The 23681-nt window shown below is 49.7% G+C and overlaps 2 protein-coding genes across 2 annotated transcripts in view; both read right to left on the bottom strand.

Moving 5' to 3' along the window:
• Nucleotides 1-900: 900 nt before the first annotated feature.
• LOC146493954 (uncharacterized) lies at nt 901-2269 on the bottom strand (the record flags this gene model as incomplete). Its single annotated transcript, XM_085145902.1, has 2 exons — nt 901-1111; nt 1248-2269. Coding segments are annotated over 2 exons (1233 nt in total), but the record flags the coding sequence as incomplete, so codon positions are not given.
• Nucleotides 2270-2688: 419 nt separating this feature from the next.
• Nucleotides 2689-23681, bottom strand: part of oprl1 (opiate receptor-like 1) — a 66281-nt gene continuing 45288 nt past the window's right edge. The window contains exons 3-6 of the mRNA XM_085145625.1: nt 19003-19090; nt 18708-18890; nt 18205-18289; nt 2689-5063 (exon numbers count right to left, since the gene is read on the bottom strand). Of these exons, the coding sequence (XP_085001751.1) occupies nt 4516-5063; nt 18205-18289; nt 18708-18890; nt 19003-19090 (904 nt within the window). The 3' untranslated portion in view covers nt 2689-4515. The remainder of the gene's footprint in view (nt 5064-18204; nt 18290-18707; nt 18891-19002; nt 19091-23681) is intronic.

The raw sequence follows: 23681 nt of genomic DNA, 5'->3' as shown, positions 1-23681 counted from the left end.
TTTCCCGTTTCCACATCGGTCTGTATGTACAAGGACGGCTGTAGCTCCAAGTCTGAAAAATGAAGCCAGCGCTGAAGTACCTCAAACCTGCATTGCCTTTAAAGTCCAGCAGGGGTTGACTGTTTGGTCTATAAAAGTCTATGAGAAAATGAACATCTTGTTCAGTTGATCTCTGAGCTCAGTGAACTCTTTAGTGATGAGTTTATGGTCTCAGTCGCTACTCAGGTCTGACTAGATAAAGCACAATGTTCGTTTTGGGGATAGCGGTCCCAGTAGAGTCACAAAGAACCGGGACATCGGGGTTGGCCTGCTACTCTGAGTGACCAGTGTACCTGGTGTTCAGAGTCAGATCCAACCCTCGCTCATCACTTCGTCTCAGAATGATGAAAGATAATGAAAAGTCAAGATTGATCTTCACATCATCCATCTTTTATATTAAATCTGTGACCAGTGGCACAGGGCTAGATTTACTGAGCTGCAGAACTCAGGGGCACACACAAACATTTACAGGGATCATTTTCAGTGTTTATGAAACTGAACCTTTACCTTTTAATGTTTGTCCTTGTGTTGTCAGGTATCGTATGCCTAACCCTTAGAGATCAAAGTCGTTGTTGCCGGTTACCCTCATTAACCCTACACTAGCAAAACATGTTATTAAAAAAATGTTCCTCTAAGTCTTGGCTGAAGACAAGAAAATAATTCAACTTATAAACATTTGTAAGCAAAAGTCTTTTTGTTTTTTTCTAAAACACAGGGTACGGGTAGGAGTTGGGGGCAGGGTAGCAGTCGGGGTCAGGATAGCAGTCGGGGGCAGGGTAGCAGTCGGGGGCAGGGTAGCAGTCGGGGGCAGGGTAGGAGTCAGGGTCGGGGCAGGAGTCGGGGGCAGGGTAGCAGTCGGGGTCAGGGCAGGAGTCGGGGGCAGGGTAGGAGTCGGGGCAGGGTAGGAGTCAGGGGCAGGGTAGCAGTTGGGGGCAGGGCAGGAGTCAGGGTCAGGGTAGAAGACGGGGCAAGGTAGGAGTCGGGGGCAGGGCAGGAGTCGGGGTCAGGGTAGCAGTCGGGGACAGGGTAGCAGTCGGGGTCAGGGCAGGAGTCGGGGGCAGGGTAGGAGTTGCTGCCAGGGCAGGAGTCGGGGGCAGGGTAGGAGTCGGGGGCAGGGTAGCAGTCGGGGTCAGGGCAGGAGTTGGGGGCAGGGTAGCAGTCGGGGGCAGGGTAGCAGTCGGGGTCAGGGCAGGAGTCGGGGTCAGGGCAGGAGTCGGGGGCAGGGCAGGAGTCGGGGGCAGGGCAGGAGTCGGGGGCAGGGCAGGAGTCGGGGGCAGGGCAGGAGTCGGGGCAGGGTAGGAGTCAGGGGCAGGGTAGCAGTCGGGGGCAGGGCAGGAGTCGGGGTCAGGGTAGAAGTCGGGGCAAGGTAGGAGTCGGGGGCAGGGCAGGAGTCGGGGTCAGGGTAGCAGTCGGGGAGAGGGTAGCAGTCGGGGTCAGGGCAGGAGTCGGGGGCAGGGTAGGAGTTGCTGCCAGGGCAGGAGTCGGGGGCAGGGTAGGAGTCGGGGGCTGGGTAGGAGTCAGGGGCAGGGTAGCAGTCGGGGGCAGGGCAGGAGTCAGGGGCAGGGTAGGAGTCGGGGTCAGGGCAGGAGTCGGGGGCAGGGTAGGAGTCGGTGTCAGGGCAGGAGTCGGGGGCAGGGTAGGAGTCGGGGGCAGGGTAGCAGTCGGGGGCAGGGTAGGAGTCGGGGGCAGGGTAGCAGTCGGGTTCAGGGCAGGAGTCGGGGGCAGGGTAGGAGTTGGGGGCAGGAGTCGGGGGCAGGGCAGGAGTCGGGGTCAGGGCAGGAGTCGGGGTCAGGGCAGGAGTCGGGGGCAGGGTAGGAGTCGGTGTCAGGGATGGAGTCGGGGGCAGGGTAGGAGTCGGTGTCAGGGATGGAGTCGGGGGCAGGGTAGCAGTCGGGGGCAGGGCAGGAGTCGGGGGCAGGGTAGCAGTCGGGGTCAGGGCAGGAGTCGGGGGCAGGGCAGGAGTCGGGGTCAGGGTAGGAGTCGGGGACAGGGTAGCAGTCGGGGTCAGGGCAGGAGTCGGGGGCAGGGTAGGAGTTGCTGCCAGGGCAGGAGTCGGGGGCAGGGTAGGAGTCGGGGGCAGGGTAGGAGTCAGGGGCAGGGTAGCAGTCGGGGGCAGGGCAGGAGTCGGGGGCAGGGTAGGAGTCGGGGTCAGGGCAGGAGTCGGGGGCAGGGTAGGAGTCGGTGTCAGGGATGGAGTCGGGGGCAGGGTAGGAGTCGGGGGCAGGGCAGCAGTCGGGGGCAGGGCAGGAGTCGGGGGCAGGGTAGCAGTCGGGTTCAGGGCAGGAGTCGGGGGCAGGGTAGCAGTTGGGGGCAGGAGTCGGGGGCAGGGCAGGAGTCGGGGTCAGGGCAGGAGTCGGGGGCAGGGTAGGAGTCTGTGTCAGGGATGGAGTCGGGGGCAGGGTAGGAGTCGGTGTCAGGGATGGAGTCGGGGGCAGGGTAGCAGTCGGGGGCAGGGCAGGAGTCGGGGGCAGGGTAGCAGTCGGGGTCAGGGCAGGAGTCGGGGTCAGGGCAGGAGTCGGGGGCAGGGTAGGAGTTGGTGCCAGGGCAGGAGTCGGGGGCAGGGCAGGAGTTGGGGGCAGGAGTTGGGGGCAGGGCAGGAGTCGGGGTCAGGGCAGGAGTTGGGGGCAGGGTAGGAGTCGGGGGCAGGGTAGGAGTCGGTGTCAGGGATGGAGTCGAGGGCAGGGTAGCAGTCGGGGTCAGGGCAGGAGTCGGGGGCAGGATTGAGATTATTTAGACCTCACACTGTTAAAGTGTTGAAACAGCATTCACAGATGCTCAGGTAAGGCTGTTTATGTCCCACTTCAAGTGTGAGCTGCAGTTTTGAGTCTTTAACCTCAGATCAAACAGGTATGTATTCCACTTTGTATCTGCGAGCAAAAGTCCATCTGAAAGGCAGCATCGTCTGAACGCTGAATCTCAGTTGTTGTGATTTTGTCCATCGGGAGCCAAACAAAGTCATTTTGTCAAAGCTGCTGGTGAGTCTGTTACACACATGTTGTCCTTTGGTTTCCAACTCCTGATTTTCATCACAAAGGCTCACGAGTCTGGTGGACACATTTTAACCTAAACCACAGTCAACAATCCTAAACCAAAATGATTTTTAGTGCCTAAACACTGAACAAAATGAACAAATGACATCTCCGAACACAAAAGGTCATTAACCTCCTAAGACCTGAACTCTTCCACAACATGCATTTTTAATTTCTCTTTGATATTTGGGCTGATTGGGGCCCGATGAATGTAAAAACAAAGAATTACCAGATTTTTTTTTACGTTATTTTTGTTTTTAAGAAAAATGAGAGCCACATATGAGGATATTTATTTAAAATTTTGATAGAACAATAGCAGTATAATGTCCTCATAAGTGTATATCAGGCCCTTGTAGAGTAGAATTGAGTATTTTAGTCTAAATAACCCAAAATGTGATGTCCACATATGTGGACGCCAGGTCCTAGGAGGTTAAACCTCGACGCGTTTCTCCACCACAGATCCCAAACAACACCTTATCTAACTGTGAGATGCATCTGGCAACACGGTGCAGTGTAAACCCCCAACCCCCCCGCACACAAGCACCATGTAGAAAGTCAAAGGAAACGTGTCCTTCCATGGGTGTCTTAGGTTTGTTGAGTCTCAGCTGAGAAATGTCTCTCAAATAAGAAATGACATTCACCTGACCCCCACATTTAACAGAATCTCGTCTTGCTCTTTTACCTCTACAAGCTGCAGATTTCACATCAGTCCAGTCACACTTCTGGCCCAGTAAAGTGCTGGCAGCAGCATATTACATCATGTGGCCCCCATTTACCAAAACCATCGCAGCAAAAATGTCCTACTGTGAAGTTCTCCAGACTGAAAGCATTTCACACTTTAGGAATGATCTGCTCCTTCTCTGCATGTCTTCGTGGTCCACAGAGTTTCCGATGTTCTGTTTATTTATTGTAAAAGCATCAGAGTTTCTGATTTGGCAGCGGCAGCTCCTGTTAAACTCCTCCTGATTTTCATACATTCACTTCACCTCCTGCCTTCTCGTCACAGAGTCATCTCTCCAGGGACGCCACAGATCCAGTTTCTTTTCACAAGGCTGTTGTTTTGGAGCTCGAATGAATATTCATCACCTCTCTTGAAGCTGGATGAGAGTTTTTCCAGAGGCCAGAGAGCTGTTTCAAAGTGTTTTATGTACCCGTCTTATCGCATAAAGTTTCAAAACACGAGTCTGGGCATCGGACATCTCTGCTACTCTTCACTCTAAACTTGTCCCCACATCCCCTCTTTCCATCCCTAAATCCTTTTCCTTTCAAACTCATCCTCCTTGTCGCCCTCCCCCCCGCCCCAGGCCAGTCTCCTCGTTGGGGGGCGGGAGGGCTCGTGCCGCTAGAGAGCTGTAATCTGTGTCAATTCTGTGTTGGAGTTCCCAGTTCCAGGGGTCTCTCCCCTCTGTGGGGGGTCCACCCCCACCAAGGGGAGCTCCACGCCTAGTCATGCTGGATTCGGCGTCCCTCCCCCTAGCCCCCCGCCGTCTCCGGCTTTGCAGCTGTAGGCAGCCGCCACCTCCCTGGCGATGCTCCTCATCCTGCCAGACTGCTGGGGGTCGAGGCGGAATGGAGACGGGTGGCAGAACTCTCGGAAGCAGCGCTTGAAGTTTTCATCGAGGAAGGCGTAGAGCACGGGGTTCAAGCTGCTGTTGACGTAGCCTAGCGCGATGCAGAAGTGCATGAGGACCACTGTGAATAGGCTACTCAGGTTGAAGCCCAGAAACTGAGCCAGGACCATGATTTGGATCGGGGTCCAACACACCACAAATGCCGCCACCACCACCAGAACCATCCTGGTGATGCGCCGCAGGTTTCGGTCCTTTTCCTTGGAGCCAGACAGGATGCGGACGCTGCGCAGGCGTTTGACCATCAGGCTGTAGCAGATGCTGATGATGGCCACAGGGATGAGGAAGGAGAAGACGAAGACACAGGTACCAAAGACGGGATCCCAGTGGGTCTTTGGCTCGGGCAGAGCCACTATGCACTCCAAACCTACAAGTTCAAAAGAGAAATAAAGAATTAAATACGGGAGAAAAAGGGGGAGGGCAGGGGGAGATGTAGGTTGGTCGGTGTGTTCTATGTTGATGTTGTTCTATTAAAGGTGGAATATGTTAGTGTGACGAGTTACACAGAGAAGTACGCGGCAGGGTTTGTTTTGAATAACGTGATTTCACAGTGACATCGAGTGTACGGCAGCGCTTTGTCCTCATGAGTTCCTGGTGGAGAATCGTGTGTGTTAGACTGCTTTGGATTGGATGTATGCTCCAGTTTTAGTTCAAGGATCCACAGTCCGGCACTCAGAGAGGAGTAAACCTCCAGCTACTCATTTGCAATGCAGCCAGGCAGGATGGAAGAGAACCTACAGGGAACACCGTTCCTGATGTCTGCATATTAATGTGCTTATTAAAAATGCTAATTAGTATGCTAATAACAGAAACAGGCAAAGCGAAAAGAAAAATGGGAGGTGCAAAGGATACAAGGTATGAATGTATGAATGAGCAGTGACAGGAGAGTCAGCTGGTTTAATCAGTTTAATCATAATACAGTCTGCAGCTGGAGAAGGCAGACAGGAAGATAAATGTGTCTGAGCCCATGGAGAGATAAGAAAGTAATGACTGCAGAGTTATGCCACAACCCCACGGAGGAGACACCAGAAGGAAAAAGAACAAAAGTTCACCGCAAACACCTGAAAATCCAAAACCAACACACTTCCAAATCAAACACAGGCATGTCAGTGGGACATCACAGCGAGGAACAGCCACGGTTCACAACTGCACCTTAAAACAGCTCCGACCTTCTTCAGCTGGTCAGATACCTGATTGCAGCGCACCCTCATCAGTTCACCTTCATCACCTGCATCCACTAAATAACTGAAAACTGCACCTTAAAGACTCCGCTTAGACCTGAGCTCACATACTAGTATTTTAAGTCCAGCACTGAGAACGATGAGCTCATCCTTCATTTGGAGGAAGAGCCCAAACTCGCAAAAATCTGAAAAAATTCCTTCCAGAAACGCAACGTTTCATACCGGAATCGAGTCATGTAACCACAGTTACCAATCAACCTCGATTAACTGACCTGTCCATTAAATAAAGGTCTTCCTCTTCTCTTCAGGTCCATCTTCATCCTCCACCCTCCCTCCTCCACACATGTGCAAACCATCTCAGCCTCTCTGAGTCCGAGCTGTTCCTCTGATGGTCCTGCTCGCACCCAGTGAAGGTCTTTACTGAGATTAAGATGCTCAGACCAAAGCGGACACGGTCATGTTCATCTAGAACTTTGACAGGGTTTAGTGTTGAAGTGCTGGGAGGAGTCAGGGGCAGCGCCTGACTCTGCTCAGACGAGCTGCCATCGATTCACCAAAGACGCCACAAACGGGCCTAAAAATGATGCAGATTACAGGCAGATCTTTTTATTCCTGGGTGCAGGAGCACGAGCCACGGCCGAGCTCTGCACCAATCAGACGGGTCCTGATCCAACAAGTGTGTTTGTAATGAATTAAGAGCATTTTACAGTCCGCGGAGACTTCACACTAATTACAGCCTACTTTTAACTACAGAGGCAGCACTTTGTTTCTAATTCCTAACCATTTTCACACTGCACAGTGAAAACACTTCCTGTCACCATTAATTCAGCCATCCCTGAGAAAATGTCCTAAGAAAAAGTCACAGCAAACTCTGCAGAGCCATGACAGCGATTCAGCCAGCGAGAGCAACAACCACACACACTTCCAATTATGTCCCACTGCAGCCTCTGCTTAACCGTCTACATGATGTTAAAGCTGTTAACACAGCGTTTTCTCTCCCTAAACAAAAACCAGACTGAACTGATTGGAGGCCACGCCCCTTTGGATGAGCTAACTCAGACCCTCGGTCCTCTCGCTCATCTTTCTCAGACTGTTAGAAACCTCAGAGTGTCTTTAGTCAGATCTTTAAATGAGAGAACCAAGCTGTGAAAAACAGTTTTCATCAGTTAGCTGAAACTGCCAAAGCGATGTCTGATCTTCCTCCTGAAGACAAACGTATTGATCACCACTAGACTGGACTACTGCAGTGCTCTGTGTGGGTCTCCAACACTCGTCTCTCCGTCGCCTGCAGTTAGTCCAAAATGTTGTTGCACGTCTTTGAACAGGTGTTCGAAGACAAACTTACACCGGCTCCCTGTCCAGTGTTGGTTTTAAGATTTTTAAAGTGTTAAACGGTGGCAACCTCCTCCACATATTTCACCTCAAAACAGCCCTGAGATCATCCAACAGATGCTCTCAGTACAGCCGAGGTTACAGCGTAGAGATCAGGCCTGGACTCTGGAGTAACTTTTCGTACTTCAGAGTTTATACGGTGTTTAAAATCCCGTCTTAAAAGTCAATGTTTCACGTTCAGTTTGACTACTATCAGGTTTTTATCAAAGTATCTGCTTCTTCATTTCGTGAATGTGTCTCAGTAAAACTGAAGCGCTGCAGTGAGCAGAGGAGAGCACTGATCACCTACACAGGTGTGTGAGTTCTGCACACAGGAAAAGGTTTAAACGATGGAGGGTCAAAGTTCATTCACACTGGAAGACCATAAATTAATGACCACGTCCTCGAGGACAGTGCAGCCTTAGAGACCCACGACTGGGGCACTACATAGGGATGATTTCCCATCATGCCCACATCTGTGGGCCTCCCAGATGTATGTGTCAGTTACTAAGACAACGTGCCAACAGTAGTGCAGAACGAGCCGAGCGTGCTCAGAGGTCATGTGACGGTGGACGGGTCTACTTTTCAGTCTGTGATTGGTGGAAATCTGAGAGACACCGCTGCAGTGTGTCGCAGTTCTGGAAAAGCTCAGCCTGCAGTCACTTAGTAACGGCTCTTTGGACACGTCTCATATTTTTAAATGCGACGTAGTGGGTTGACCCCGCCCACCCCAGTTTGGACCTGATGTATTTTATCTTATCTTTAAGTTCAAGAGACGGAGACAGAAGATTGACTCTGAGGTAGAGTAGAGAGGGTCTGCTCGAGCGTTCACCCATCAGTGCGTCACACAACAGTCGCAGCACTCTGTCGCTGACAAGACTACGGAGATTTTTAAGCCTATATAATGCTGAGTTTAAACACACCACTCTAGCTCCGCCCACAAACCACCCTACAAACTCCACCCTCTGAAGAGTGTGCAGCACCTGTCGCCATGTTTGGACAGATCGGTCTGACAGCAGGGAGCTGCTGATTCTGGCCTCCATCCTGCCGCCCTGTCCTTGTGCAAGGCTTTTGACCCCAATTACTGTGAGCAGCGAACTGTGACGGCGCCTGCAGCCGTCAGCTTTGAAGCTGCTCGACCCTCTGTTTGTTTGGAGGAGACAGAAGAGGAAGAGGAGCACAGCGAAGCTCCAAGAGCAGGTCAACGAGGTGGAATTACACAGGAAGAAGGAGAGCAGATGGAGGAGGAGGATGGGAACGAAAATGTGAGACAGGAGGAGTTTGAAATTAAATGCAGCAGGGGATAAAGACAAAGATCTAAACTGGAAGTAAAACTAAACAGATGAGAATAAAGAAGAATAAACTCACGAGAGATGAAAGAGAGATGGGAAGGAGAAATGTTTCGTGATTGAAGCCGACAGGTGAGGAAGAGGATGAAAAGAGGATGAAAAGAATCAGAGCAAAGCTGAACAGAGGAGGAGAAACAGGCAATGAAGAGGAGAAGGAGGTGGCAGAGGAGGCGGTGCAGATGTAGCTCAGACTAATAAAAGCGATGATGGGATTAGGCCGTCGCTGCAGGCCGATCAATAAGCAGCTGCCGCACTCCGGATCTCTCTGCTGCAGCGCATCGCTCCATTCAGCAGCTAATAAGTGTGCTGCGTGCGGTCACGTGTCCCAACGATTAGTTCAGCGCAGAAATAAATGTCAGAAAAGTTCCAGCATCGATTCAGCGAGTCACGGCGAACAAAGAGAGCAGCGTGCACAGAAACTGTTTTAAGGATAGATTTTATGAAGCTGAACGCCTTTCGTCAGCTCACCCTGCAAACACGCCAAAACCAACTGCAGAAGAATCCATTTTTTGGGGGGAGGGGCAACCTCCGTCTGACCTGTGACCACGAGCTTTGGGCAGCGACCACAAGAACAAAACAGAAGATATGAGCAGCAGACTTGAGCGTGGGCTCAGGGTGGCTACAGGCTGACCTGGTGTCAGCTGACACACCTGGTCAGGATCAGCTGACTCATAGAGAACAGCAGAGTCAACCAATCACAGTCAGTGTCTGATGCGCCGCTTTGTTGCTATATCTCTGGGAGCAGAAATCCTGAATGGGGACAGCATGTTATCCACATGGAACACAAACAGGAAGTGGAAGACAAACAGGTGAGCCGAAAGAGTCTGTGTGAGTCTGTGTGAGTCTGTGTTGGTCTGTGTGAGTCTGTGTGAGTCTGTGTTGGTCTGTGTGAGTCTGTGTGAGTCTGTGTTGGTCTGTGTTTGTCTGTGTGAGTCTGTGTGAGTCTGTGTTGGTCTGTGTTGGTGTGTGAGTCTGTGTGAGTCTGTGTTGGTCTGTGTTGGTCTGTGTTGGTGTGTGAGTCTGTGTGAGTCTGTGTGAGTCTGTGTTGGTGTGTGAGTCTGTGTTGGTCTGTGTGAGTCTGTGTGAGTCTGTGTAAGTCTGTGTGAGTCTGTGTGAGTCTGTGTTGGTCTGTGTGAGTATGTGTGAGTCTGTCTGAGTCTGTGTTGGTCTGTGTTGGTGTGTGAGTCTGTGTGAGTCTGTGTTGGTCTGTGTTGGTCTGTGTTGGTGTGTGAGTCTGTGTGAGTCTGTGTTGGTCTGTGTTGGTGTGTGAGTCTGTGTGAGTCTGTGTGAGTCTGTCTGAGTCTGTGTTGGTCTGTGTTGGTGTGTGAGTCTGTGTGAGTCTGTGTAAGTCTGTGTGAGTCTGTGTTGGTCTGTGTGAGTATGTGTGAGTCTGTCTGAGTCTGTGTTGGTCTGTGTGAGTCTGTGTAAGTCTGTGTTGGTCTGTGTGAGTCTGTGTGAGTCTGTGTGAGTATGTGTTGGTCTGTGTGAGTCTGTGTGAGTCTGTCTGAGTCTGTGTTGGTCTGTGTGAGTCTGTGTGAGTCTGTGTTGGTCTTTGTGAGTCTGTGTTGGTCTGTGTTGGTCTGTGTTGGTGTGTGAGTCTGTGTGAGTCTGTCTGAGTCTGTGTTGGTCTGTGTTGGTGTGTGAGTCTGTGTGAGTCTGTGTGAGTCTGTGTTGGTCTGTGTTGGTGTGTGAGTCTGTGTGAGTCTGTCTGAGTCTGTGTTGGTCTGTGTGAGTCTGTGTGAGTCTGTGTTGGTCTGTGTGAGTCTGTGTGAGTCTGTCTGAGTCTGTGTTGGTCTGTGTGAGTCTGTGTGAGTCTGTGTTGGTCTGTGTTGGTGTGTGAGTCTGTGTGAGTCTGTGTAAGTCTGTGTTGGTCTGTGTGGGTCTGTGTTGGTCTGTGTGAGTCCGTGTTGGTCTGTGTGAGTCTGTGTTTATCTGTGTGAGTCTGTGTGAGTCCATGTTGGTCTGTGTGAGTCTGTGTTGGTCTGTGTTGGTCTGTGTTGGTCTGTGTTGGTCTGTGTCGGTCTGTGTGAGTCTGTGTGAGTCTGTGTTGGTCTGTGTTGGTCTGTGTTTATCTGTGTGAGTCTGTGTGAGTCCATGTTGGTCTGTGTGAGTCTGTGTTGGTCTGTGTGAGTCTGTGTGAGTCTGTGTTGGTCTGTGTTGGTCTGTGTGAGTCTGTGTTGCTCTGTGTTGGTCTGTGTCGGTCTGTGTGAGTCTTTGTCAGTCTGTGTTGGTCTGTGTGAGTCTTTGTCAGTCTGTGTTGGTCTGTGTGAGTCTTTGTCGGTCTGTGTTGGTCTGTGTCGGTCTGTGTCGGTCTGTGTCGGTCTGTGTGAGTCTTTGTCAGTCTGTGTTGGTCTGTGTGAGTCTTTGTCAGTCTGTGTGAGTCTGCGTTCAGGGTCGGTGTGTAAATGCCTTTAGAATGAGAAAAGCTTCTTTTGTGCGACTGAACTGAGCAGCATTCTCTGGATATTTTGACCTTTTTAGGAGACGTTTATGTTTGAGCTTCAGCTCCCCTCCTCCTCACTCTCACACAGGCAGGATTGTTCATTTATATGAGTTTATAAATATGAACGCGTGTGACTTACATCACCAGATATAAGTGCCTGAGTGGGCTCAGAGTGCAGAGAAGGAGCAGGTGGAGGCATTTAGCAGAAACCGACGGGTCTACATGGAGAGGAATGAAGAGCAGCGTCTGAGAGCAGATAGGCGCTGTGGCAAACAAGTAAACTTTCCAACCGTTTCATACCTTTGAACATCTGGAGCAGAAACAAGGCTTCATGTCCTGGTTTGTGATTCAAAGGATGACGACGATGTTTTAACTGTCCTACAGGCTGCTTCAGCGGCGGCCCGTTGGCGCTCTGCTGTAAATGGGTAAATGGAGTCTGTGCACCAATAAGAGCAGAGCTCTGTGTCCTCTAGCACGTGCTCAGTGGCTCTTGTTGCATTTTTTCAGCTCATTTGCAGAATCTGTTCACACCCCAGTCACGTTTCTCACTCACTATGTGTTAACAGACCTCTCTGCATTGAATCATATCTGTTATTAACCTCTGTCTCTCTTCCACAGCATGTCTTTATCCTGTCTTCCTTCTCTCACCCCAACCAATCACAGCAGATGGCCCCGCCCCTCCCTGAACCGGAGGTTTCTTCCTGTTAAAAGGGAGTTTTTCCTTTCCACTGTCGCCAAAGAGCTTGCTCATAGGGGGTCATATGACTGTTGGGTTTTTCTCTGTATCTACTGCACAATATAAAGCGCCTTGAGGCGACTGCTGTTGTGATTTTGTGCTATATAAATAAAATTGAATTGAATTGAATCGCTCACGCTCAGCCAGAGCCTCTGATCAGAATTCCTGCCATCAGACTGGGATTTCCTTTAAAGCTTTCCAACGAGCTGTTTTAGAGTTCACACAGTAAAGTAAATGCTCATTCAACGCTTTCTGCATTTGTTTGGATGTTGACTCATCAGCCCAGTAACCAATCAACCTGCGGTTTGAATTCATGTCATTTTAATCTAAACCGTCGCCTGTTTCTAAGACTGTCTCACAAGTTTTTATGATGAACAAATCAACAGGAATCATCAGCCCCGACACAACAACCCTCCATAACTTCCAGAACTTCTCTTCTTGCACACATGAATGAGCAAATATGTCATGAACTGTGTGTGGAGCAGGCAGGATTGGACCCAAATGTCAGGCAGGACTTGACACAAACACACAACTTTATTGTTGGAACGTCAAAGAAAAACAAAACTAACCTAAACTGGGAATACTGAAACCTAAACAAACACACGGAAACACACAGCCAGGCTGGACACGATCTCCCACGGGAAACACAGCCGACACAAATGAACGCGACACCACAGGGAAGCAAAACTAAACACGCTGAACATGGAACACGAGACTGTCAAAATAAAACAGGAAACATAATGAGCCGTACGCTGTGACAACATGAAGACTGCGGAGATGGGATCAACACAAGGACAGGAACACGGGAACAGGTGAGGGGACAAAACACAGACTCCAGTAAGAGGGCGACGGAGAGAGAGGTGAGAGACATGATGGGCTGGGAAACACGGGATAAAACAGGAGGAGGAGAACATGGGAACAGAAAAGGGAGAGAACATAAGGACACACACATAAACAGAGACAAACAGACAGAGACACAGAGGGCAGAGACAAGGGGAAGCTAATAACCAAGGAGCTGTGACAGGACAATCCAGGCAACATAGAATAAACTCACGACCGACTAAATGAACTTAGACATGGGGCTGAGCGATATGGCCTAAAATTGCGGTATAATTTGAAGCATGTGTGGTAATGATATATATCCCGATATATTCTTTTCTTCTGTAGAACGGATTTTACACACTATAAGGTGCACTTAAAATCCTTTAATTTTCTCAAAAGTCAACAGTGCGCCTTTTGTATGAATTCTGGTTGTGCTTACTGACCTCCAACTGATTTTATCTGGTACACGGCGCTCAGAAATCTGTCAAAAATGTTTTAGTACGACTTTGGTAAGCTACGAAGCCGCTCGCTTGATGGACTGTCGGAGTGTTACGGCTACCGTCGTCAGGAGTCTCACGGAGTAATCTGGGTCCTAAACTTCAGGTCCCAAAGTCAAACGAACACTGCAGCATCACTGAGAGTTACAAACTGTCTAAATTCTTTCATCTTTAATAAAATGATCAACGTTTCTGCTTTACCGGGTGTGACAGTTAAGTTTAACATCCAGGCATCCATGAAAACAGGATTTATTAAATTTAACAGAGTTAGAACTTAACAGGAAGTTAGCTCGCTAGCTTCCACCTAAACATGATATAGCATGTTGTGACTGAGAGATTTCTGAAGCATTCAAACGTGCAGCTCTGCTGTCACTTCCAACATAAATGAAGACAAAACTAAACAGCAGTGACGTTTGTAGGGTTACTGAAGTTGGGCTAGCTGGTATATAATGATGTGCTACGTGGTAGCTAGCTACACAGCTATGTTAGCGTAAACACAGTGAAGCTGGAGGATGAACGCTAACTTTTTCCACTGGATAAAAGTTAAAGTGAGGGTTCCTGATGGTTAGAGACAAATGCAATCGCATGACAGGATGCTGTAAACAGACCAAAGTTCAGTCAGGAGAACAACTGAGATAATCCATCCACAATACGAGGTTAGTCATTAACAGTGTTGGGCAAGTTACTTTGAAAAAGTAATTAATTATAGTTACTAGAGGGCCCGGTGGCGCCAGTGTCCGGCAGCCTCGCCTCTGTCAGTGCGCCTCAGGGCAGCTGTGGCTACAGTGTAGCTGCCATCACCAGTGTGTGAATGTGTGGATGACTGGATGTGTAAAGCGCTTTGGGGTCCTTAGGGACTAGTAAAGCTATACAAATACAGGCCATTTATTCCCATTAGTGGTCATTAATATACTGCAACAACACGGGAACAGAGCCGCTGTGAGAGAATTCAACATTAATGAATCAATGGTACAGAAGTGGAGGAAGCGCAGTTTTTGGCTTTCCCCATGTTCCAAAACGTGCTTCGTCTCTTCACTGTTGCGCGACATAATTTGCAGATGATGTTGTTTAACCCTAACCCCTAATGCTTTTGACCACAACAGGCGCAGCTTGATGAACCATCAACATGCGCTATCGTGGTAGAGCGGTGTAGCCAAAATCTCTACTGTTGGCCAACTTCATACCGTTTCTACTGCCCTACTTAGACATAAACCATAATACAAAATGACATCAAAACGGTGGGTCAACTGACCCAGGACAACAAAATATGAGACTAGATTCAAAATAATTGTGTTCATGTCCAGAAACACAAATAAATTCAGTTTCATGAACATTTTAAACCCTGTGCTGAAGGCTCCCCACAGAGAGCATGTCAGATGTCACCAAACGAGCCGTGATTAAAGTCCGTCTGAGCCTCACCAGTGCCCAACATTTGCAATTTGTTGCTTGTGCTTTTGGGAGGGGATCAGAGCTCTTCTGACAGATCCTGCGATGGCCGATATGTTGGAGCGCTGTTGTGTGCTCCAGGTCTTTACACCAGACGATGAATAATGATGAGAATCGAAGCTAAGCGGCCAGTCAAAACGGCAAACGCTGAAGGACAAAGTGAGGTAAACGCCGCTGAAACACATTATTAATGACGAGCAGCAGAGAGCAGATTAAAGAGCACAGACATGCTCAGCATCAACAAAGAGGATCCAGAGTACGTCCTGGGAACGAGCGCAGTGGGTTTCATAATTACGGATGTTTGTGCTTCAGAGAGAGACACAGCCAAGCAAACACAGCTGAGAAAAGTGAAACAAAGCTTGTTTTACCAGCCCAGTCGGGCCGTCACACCAGGTCAGCGCTCATCAACAGCCATGAGGAAACGGCGAGCCTGACAACATCCCGCTTTGCTCGGCCATTCACTGTCTGAAGACGCACCTCAGACACACCTGAGACGTCTCACGCAGAGAGACCAATTTGAGTTGAATCTAACACACCTGCAGTTGATCTGCAGCCATGCCTCAGCTTTTAATGGGATAAAATGGCCTGCATGTGTACAGCGCTTTACACATCCAGTCACACACATTCACACACTGGTGATGGCAGCTACACTGTAGCCACAGCCACCCTGGGGCGCACTGACAGAGGCGAGGCTGCCGGACACTGGCGCCACCGGGCCCTCTGACCACCACCAGTAGGCAAACACGGGGTTACTTTCTTGCCCAAGGACACATGACATGCAGTCAGGAGGCAGCCTGGGATCGAACCACCGACCTTCTGATTAGTGGCCGACCGGCTCTGCCGCCTGAGCTACAGCCAAAATGAAAAGCTTGTCAGGGCTGAGCTCAGCACACAGACGAGGACGGGAACAGAACCTGATCCTGAACTGAAGCAAAGCCGTGCACGTGGCTTCCCGCAGTGCTGCGACGAAGCAGGTTTATGGTCTCGCTCCCAGCCCGTCACAGGTGGATGCTGACCCAGACAGACCTAAAGCAGCACGCGGCCACATGTTCCTGATGAAGTGAGTTCTGATGCTAAACAGCGTTCAACTCCCTCCTTGGAAAGTTGAACACGTCTGCAGACAGGCTGCACTGATCTGCACACCTTGCTGCTCAGAGTCTAACAGCTTCCTCCTCTGGGAGTGATCGCTGATTAGTCTGTGCTGATTGGTTGAGGGTAAACTCTTCAGAGATGCTGCTGAGTCTTCTTCCAGCCCGGTGAGCATCAAAAACTTGCTCCTGCTCGATGTGAACATAGCAGGCCCGTGCACCAGCTTCCTTCTTCTTATCCAAAGTGAAGTTGTAGGCTGGGCTCCTCCCGTGCAGTATTTTCCACTATCCAGGTTTTTCCAGCCAGACAAGACAGAGATGAGGTCTCTCCAGTGAGTTCTGGGTCTGCTTAGAAAACTTCTAAGAGGAGGCGTCCACGAGGCCTTCCTGAGCACCCTCCTCCCGTTGAAGGGGCGCAGTAATGGCTCTGGCACCTGTATCCTCAGTCTGCTGTGTCCTGCCAGAGCTCGCGGAGACGTTAGGACCACAGTCTGACTGAAAAGCTACTCCTGTCTTCAGTGTTATCTATTATACTATTACAGTGATCATCTGAAATTATATAACCTGGTGAATTTTAAGAGTTTAGGTATAAAACCTTAGTGGACTCTGATTTCTCCTGTGACTGTGAAAAGCAGCCACAAAGCTCCGTGGGCCTCCCGGCTGACAAACCTGTGATTAATGAGTTTACCCCGAGATGCAGGGCTGTGGTGCAGAGCTGCTGCTGCAGTGCATCCATGAATAAAACACGATGCTGGAAACAGCGTCTTCCGTGATCTGCACCGGTACGGCGACTCTGACCTGCACGTGTGCAGCCTCCTTTTAAACGAAAGCCTCGTGTCACGGACTTTAGTTCTGCTTTATTTGCTTTATTATTCAGTCAAAGTGGTGATAAAGACATGCTGACATTGGTTAACAGCATTAGTCAGACAGCGCGCAGTGACAGTAGGAAGAGCAGATACTGATCACACCCTCTCTGCAGGCAGCAGTGTGTAGCTGCACGTTGTTGTATTTAATTCATCTCTATGGAAGTATCTGAAGGTGCAGTCTGTGCAGGGACGCTGACATCTGTGTTGTTCACATCAGTGCTCGGCCACGTCTCGCTGCGAAGCGCAGCCTCTGCCTCACTTCAGGTTCTTCTTTGTTCCGCCCACTGACGTGTCCTCAGGAGAGATAAGAGACTGAGGATCTTTACTGAGAGCACCAATCACTACATGAGGCACATAAAGTTCCTCCTGACTGGCTGATCCACACACCCTCCTCGAGGCCTCCTCCATCTTATCCTTTTGGTCCCGAGGTCGAGCGGTGACTCAACACCTTCACTTCGGCCCTCGTTCCAAGGAGGCAGGCCAGGCTTAGGGTTATAGCTAACCCGATCCTGGCTCGAGAGTTGGGAGTTCGTCTTGTAATCTGAAGGTTGCCGGTTTGAGCCCCGGCTCCGACAGTCTCGGTCGTTGTGTCCTTGGGCAAGACACTTCACCCGTTGCCTACTGGTGGTGGTCAGAGGGCCCGGTGGCGCCAGTGTCCGGCAGCCTCGCCTCTGTCAGTGCGCCCCAGGGCAGCTGTGGCTACAATGTAGCTGCCATCACCAGTGTGTGAATGTGTGAATGACTGGATGTGTAAAGTGCTTTGGGGTCCTTAGGGACGAGTAAAGCTATACAAATACAGGCCATTTATAACAGTCTGCATGTTCTAGCGTTAAAGTCTGTCTGCTGTAAGCAGGAAATAGACATCACAGAGTCAGAGCTTCTCGCTGGAGCAGAGAGGGGTGAGGGCGCTGTGCGTCAGCTTTAACAGCCCTGTTTCACTCGTAGTTGTCATTAGTATTAAATTCCCCTACAGCCCGAAGCTGTGATTAAATTCAGAGCCCTACGGTGCAGCAGATGCAGAGCTCGTGGAACAGGTCGCTGCAGCTGATGATGGTTTTATGTAGACGTGGAGCTGCAGCCTGTGGTCCTCGGTGACACTGAGATGTGTGAGTGTGTGCATGTGTGTGTGTGTGCATGTGTGTGCGCGCGCGTGTGTGTGTGCGTGCACGCGCGTGCGTGTGTGTGCGTGTGTGCGTGTGTGTGCGTGTGCATGCGTGTGTGTGCATGTGCATGTGTGTGCGTGCATGTGTGTGCATGTGTGTGTGTGCATGTGGGTGTGTGCGTGCGTGTGTGTGTGCGCGCGCGCGCGTGTGTGTGCATGTGTGTGCGTGTGTGTGTGTGTGTGTGCATGTGCATGTGTGTGCATGTGTGTGTGGGCGTGCGTGTGCATGTGTGTGCATGTGTGTGTGTGTGTGTGTGCATGTGCGTGCGTGTGTGTGTGCGCGTGCGTGTGCATGTGTGTGTGTGTGTGTGCATGTGTGTGTGTGTGCATGTGCGTGCATGTGTGTGCGCGCGTGCGTGTGCATGTGTGTGCGTGTGTGTGCGTGTGTGTGCATGTGTGTGCGTGTGTGTGTGTGTGCATGTGTGTGCGTGTGTGTGTGTGTGTGCATGTGTGTGCGTGTGTGTGTGTGTGTGCATGTGTGTGCGTGTGTGTGCATGTGTGTGCATGTCTGTGTGGGCGTGCGTGCGTGTGTGTGCGCGTGGCGTACTGTTCTCGTGCTCTTCCACATTTCCCAGGAACGTCGCTGGAACTCCGAAGGCGGACGCCAGCACCCACACACAGATGTTCACCACCTGAACACATGAAGACATGAACGCTTTAATGTTTTTGAGACTTCCACGTCATCACTTTTACACAAATCAAGAGTCATACACGGAAATTAACATTTGAAAACAAATTTGTCAGATGGTTCAATAAACTCTCCATTTCCAGAAAACTGGAATTTTATATTCAGCCTTTAAGGGGTTTACAGCCAATTAGGGCTTTATATTTGTGCTGATACGTCTATAAAAAGAGTCAAAACAACGTAGCAAACCTCTACATGCATTCTACACAACGACCAGCAGGAGGCAACTCCTCTGGCTGACAGTTTATAGTCAGAAAGGTCAGCAAAGCTGCTGGTTCGTAACGTTTCACTGATTTAGACTAAACGAACCTCTGATAGGAGCGAGACGGTGATGTCACAGCGGCGGCTTTTAGGATCAAACGTACCTTGGCCTTGTGAGGAGTCCTCATGTCCAGCGCTTTGACAGGGTGGCACACAGCCACGTACCTGTCTATGCTCATCACCGTCAGCGTGAAGGTGCTGGTGAACATGTTGTAGTAGTCGATGGACACCATCACTTTGCACAGAGTGTTCCCGAATGGCCAGAAGCCCAGATACAGATCAGTGCCCTGCAAACATCCAGAAAGCAGAGTCACACAACTGCTCAGGGTCACAGAGCCGGAGCTCCTGAAGGAACAGGTGGTCAACCTACAGTTTGCACGCGTGCAGATGATGCCGTACCTGGAAAGGTAGCGTAGCCAGAAAGAGTGAGTCAGCCAGGGCCAGGTTAAAGATGTAGATGTTGGTGGCAGTTTTCATCTTGGTGTACCTGAGCGAGAAGAATCAGTTCAGTCAGACACAGCTCAGTGAAGCACCTGACAGCACAGCAGATCACCACCGCTGACCATCACTTCATCACTGCCACCAATCAAAATCAAGAAGGGGAGGGACTTGTGTAAAAACATTTTTTTAGTTTGTTTGATTTTTATTGTGGCAGATGAGGAGGAGCACTCGTCCCAGCTGTTCTGCAGCCCGACTGCAGGAGGCACGCGTAGCGCTGTGACCTCGCACAGCGGCCGCGTGAACGCCAGCTTCAGCTCGGACCCTCGCGTGATGGCGTTTCAGTGCGACATTTTCAAACTTGAACCGTCACGTGACGCACTTTAGTCACGTGTGTGTGATTTTAGAGACAGCAGGAGGCGCTGTCAACACCTAGAAGACAGGTTTGTAACCTAGCAACCGGTCTGAGCCTGTGAACAGCGCCCGCGGTAAGCCTGCGCCGAGCCTGCGCCGAGCCTAAATCTAAAACCAGGTCTAAGGCGGCCGATGAAGAGTCGGGTGAGGGGCAAGCTCTGCTTTTTTAACCACGGGGAGGATGGCAGACATGAAGAAGAAACACAAACAGAAGCACGCAGCGAAGAGTCATGTGACCTGCGTCTTATCTGAGCGCATCGGCTGCTGCAACTTTGAACCAAGTGTAGAAAACGCAGTGCAGTCAAACCTCCCCCGCCCTCAGCTTTACCCTCGCTCTCTCTCCTCAGCACATCCCCTTCTTTCTTCCACTCTTCCTCTCGTCTCCTCCTCTGCCTCCTTTCCTCTTCAGTCCTCTTATTATTTCTGCAGCTTCGGTTTTAGCCGATGCTCCTCGCTTCCTCCCAACATCTGTGTCTTTCACTCTTTCATGCTTTCCTGCCTCTCGTCGCCTCCCTCTGATGTATCCCTGCTATACTCAGCCCTCCGTCTCCACCTGCACAGGAAGTCGCCTTTATTAAATTCAAATCAGGTCTTAAAGGTCAAAACTGAGAGATGAAGATTCGTGGAGAGCGGCTGAGAGAGGCAAAGGAGGCGACGTTCAGCCGTCACAATATTCATCCAGGGAAATCTTAATTTCTATTTATGTGCATCTGGATTATTTCACTCTCAAAATGAATTTACTGCTCCTCACCTGCAGCCAGAGAGGAAGATGCTGCAGGTGCGTCGGCAGGAGGTCAAACTTCCTGTTTTTGACTCTCACGATGGTCACGTTTGGTCTGCTATTATCATTATCATTTATTTTCTCCTTCACCTCCACTCTTGCTGCTCTTCACTGCTCCACCTCCCAGCTCCAATCAGCTGCTTTCATCTCTCGCCCCATTCTTTCCTTCCTTCTGTCCTTCCTTCTGTCCTTCCTTCCTGCCTCCTTCCCTGTGCATGCTGGAGTCTTGCCGGGAGCTCGGGAGTCTTCACACAGAATATTTGATGGTGTTCAGCTGAGCTCTCCGCCCATTTTCACATCTCCCCTCCTCTCCACCTCCACCTCCTCTCTCCTCTGTTGCTGTAGTTAAAAACCCTGAGATGCTGATTATGAGTTCAGTGCTCGTGGGCACAAAGAGTGACAGGTGAGGCTCAGAGAAGCGTCGGGCAGTCGTGTCTTCTCACAAACATTTTTACAGCACTGCGTTTGCACCGAGTTTCATCAGCTCGGCTGCTTTGATGATTTACCGCAGGATTGTGCTTCGCTACAAAAGCACGCCGACAGTAAGAAACACAAGTACTGAAGACAAACGAGTCCTTCGTGCAGCTTAAAGAGCGTCCCAGGAAGAAACAGATCCAGACTGTGCGTGCTGCGCAGAAATGATCCTTCATGAAAACAAAGATCATCAGTCAGTCTGCCTGTCAGCAGCACAACAAACCTCGTCTCTCCATCAAAGCTGGAAACTGACCTCCCGGTTTCTCTTCGTTTCTTCTGGTGCGCACATCTGAAGATACGTCTGCAGAGGGATCCTCGACCCCTGAGAACGTCTCCGCTGTGTTTAACAGTAATCCTGCGAACACACACGTCATGGTCCGCCCGGCCGGCCCTGCAAGGCTACCTGTGTTTTTGATTACTTCTCTCGCCACTCCGCCTGGGTGGAGCTTACTGCTCCCGTCCTCGGCCCACACACCTGTTGGCCATCAGGCTGGGACGCAGACAGTCTCTGGATGATTGTGCGAGACGTCAGTGCGCCTTCAGTGAAGTTTTCTTGTGTTAATCTGTGATTCTTGTGTTAATCTGTGATTCTGTGTAGCCGATGTCTCTTGTGTGTCGTTTTCCCGGACCTGTGACCAACCGCCGCGTGGACGTGTTAGCTGGAGTGTGAAGAAGAGAGCGAGTGTGAGAGAGCTACCTGGATTTCCATTGCTGCATATATCTGCACCTGGTGACTGTGTAAATGAACTGTTTGTGGATCTGACCCTGTTCTGCGCTTGTGACAACAGTGACACACAGTCAGGTCACATAAAAACCTGAAGAGGTTTCTCAGGGCGAACACGAACCCGCGACCTCCGTCGGTATCATTCATGACTGCCAAGGTTATTATCGTTAACGAAAACTAACGAAAAAACGAAAACTAGAAGTGAAAAAACATTTTCGTTAACGGAAATAAAAATAAAAACAAGAAAAGGAAAACTAACTAAAACTATAATGAGTGTTCACAAAACGAACTAAAATTAACTGAATTTATAGCAAAAATGTGTTTAGTTTTCATTGATGTGTGCGTGTCATACAAGAATCAAGGGTGAAAATGAAGTTTAGTTTCCAGATTTTTTTCTTGCTGTGTCTCATTATGCCAGCAGGTGGCAGCACGTTAGTCGAGTCGTCTGTGTCGCTGCTCCGTCCACGCGCAGAATCATGTCAGGAAAAGTCGGGAGCCAGAGTCCAATTTGGGATTACTTTGAATATGACTGTGTTTTGGATAAAGCAAGTGTCTTGTAGTGGAAACAGACACATTTCTAAAGGGAAAAAAATCCCACAAACCTTAAAGTGCACTTGAAAAGCTCACACAAGAAGGCTAACCTAGCTTAGCTTGAGAAGGTAAGGGAGCACACTCAACCCTCATCCCCAGAAACAGAAGCTAACCCCAGGCAAGGCAGCGTGATGCATCCCGAGACAACAGGACGGGGATATCTACACAACTGTGTGTCAGTTACCTTCAAAAAGTTTATCAATTCACTTGAACCAAAATTACGAACACCCGGTGCTGCGAGAGTTAATAGTCTCATTGGGGCCAAGATATACGTTTTATAGTTGGCTGGTATCAATGGTTGTTCATCTGCCTTTATTTATTTATTTAAAGAACCCATAGGTGGGAATGTGAGTTGTCTGTCTCTGCGTGTTAGCCCTGCGACAGACAGGCGACCTGTCCAGGGTGCAGTATGGTAGCTGGAATAGCAACATACCCAAGGATGAGCAGAATGACTGATATGATGAAACTGGGATTTTGTTACACTTAATTATTGCAAACACGACTAAAACTATAACTGAAACTAATCAAAACTAAACTGAAACTAAGGATTTTCAAAAAAATAAAAACTAAACTAAACTAGCAAACAATTGGTAAAAACTAATTAAAACTGATATAAAATTGAAAATCTGAAGTCAAAACTAAATAAAAATAAAAACTAATGAAAATTGCAAAACTATTAAAACCCTGATGACTGCTAATCTCTCACATCTAATTAATCTATATGAATATATAAATATAAAACACGGTGAAAAGCTGTGACATTTCCACAAACCTGTCTAGTCCAAAAGCGTGACCCTGCTTTAGCCTGTGCAGCACAAACGTGCCTCAGCTCCTCTCCATGACCTCCTCCTGCCTCTCTGAGGTCCAGCTGAATGTGATAAATGAAGTGCTCACACAGACACTGCTGTGTGTCCCTCGTAATCCTGAAACGAACACTTGATCCTGTTAGCGTTCTCTGTGCGTCTGCACTTAAGGAATCTCCAAAACAAGCATGAAATATTTAAGCATCCATCACAGAGGCTTTACTGCCTCACGCCGCCTCTCAGCTAATTCCTCAGCTCTCACTCTAATTGTCTCCTCGCCACTTCTGTGCTCCTCAGAGCCAAGCTAATCCAGCACGCCGCCTCTCACGGCTCCGACCGCGGAGGTCGCTCAGGGCGGGTTGGATTCCTGCTGCACGCCCATCCACCACCCCAAACTCCACCTCCTGATTATATTCACACTGGATGCAAACTAGAGAAATGCATCTAAATAAACGATCTGACACTTCTGTTAGTGCTTTATCGATGATTACACATCTGTGTTCAGTTTAAACTCTCTAACCAGTCACGGCTTGTTTGACTGCTAGGCAGAGGGAGGCCCGAGGTACTGACCGTCAACCGTTTAATACATTTTGAACATTTTGAGTTTGTGTATCTTCTGTGAAAAACCACACTTCTGTTGTTGCTGCTGACCCACCTTCTTCCTCTACACAGCTACGAGCACAGGCAGAGGCTCTCTCTCTTTCTGCAGACGATGTGTTTGCGATGGTTTATCCAGTGATCCAGATCAGCATCCAGCCGAGTGTGAAGCACCACAGATGGGAACTCACACCTCCAATCATGGTGACGGCTCATCACAGTTCATGAAAAGGGTGAGTGGGTCAGGAGGAGTGGG

The sequence above is a fragment of the Neolamprologus multifasciatus genome, chromosome 20, assembly GCF_963576455.1.
Source record: "Neolamprologus multifasciatus chromosome 20, fNeoMul1.2, whole genome shotgun sequence".
NCBI classification, from domain to species: Eukaryota; Metazoa; Chordata; class Actinopteri; order Cichliformes; family Cichlidae; genus Neolamprologus; species Neolamprologus multifasciatus.
Note: the sequence above shows the minus strand (reverse complement) of the source record. Positions and strands in the feature narration are given on the sequence as shown.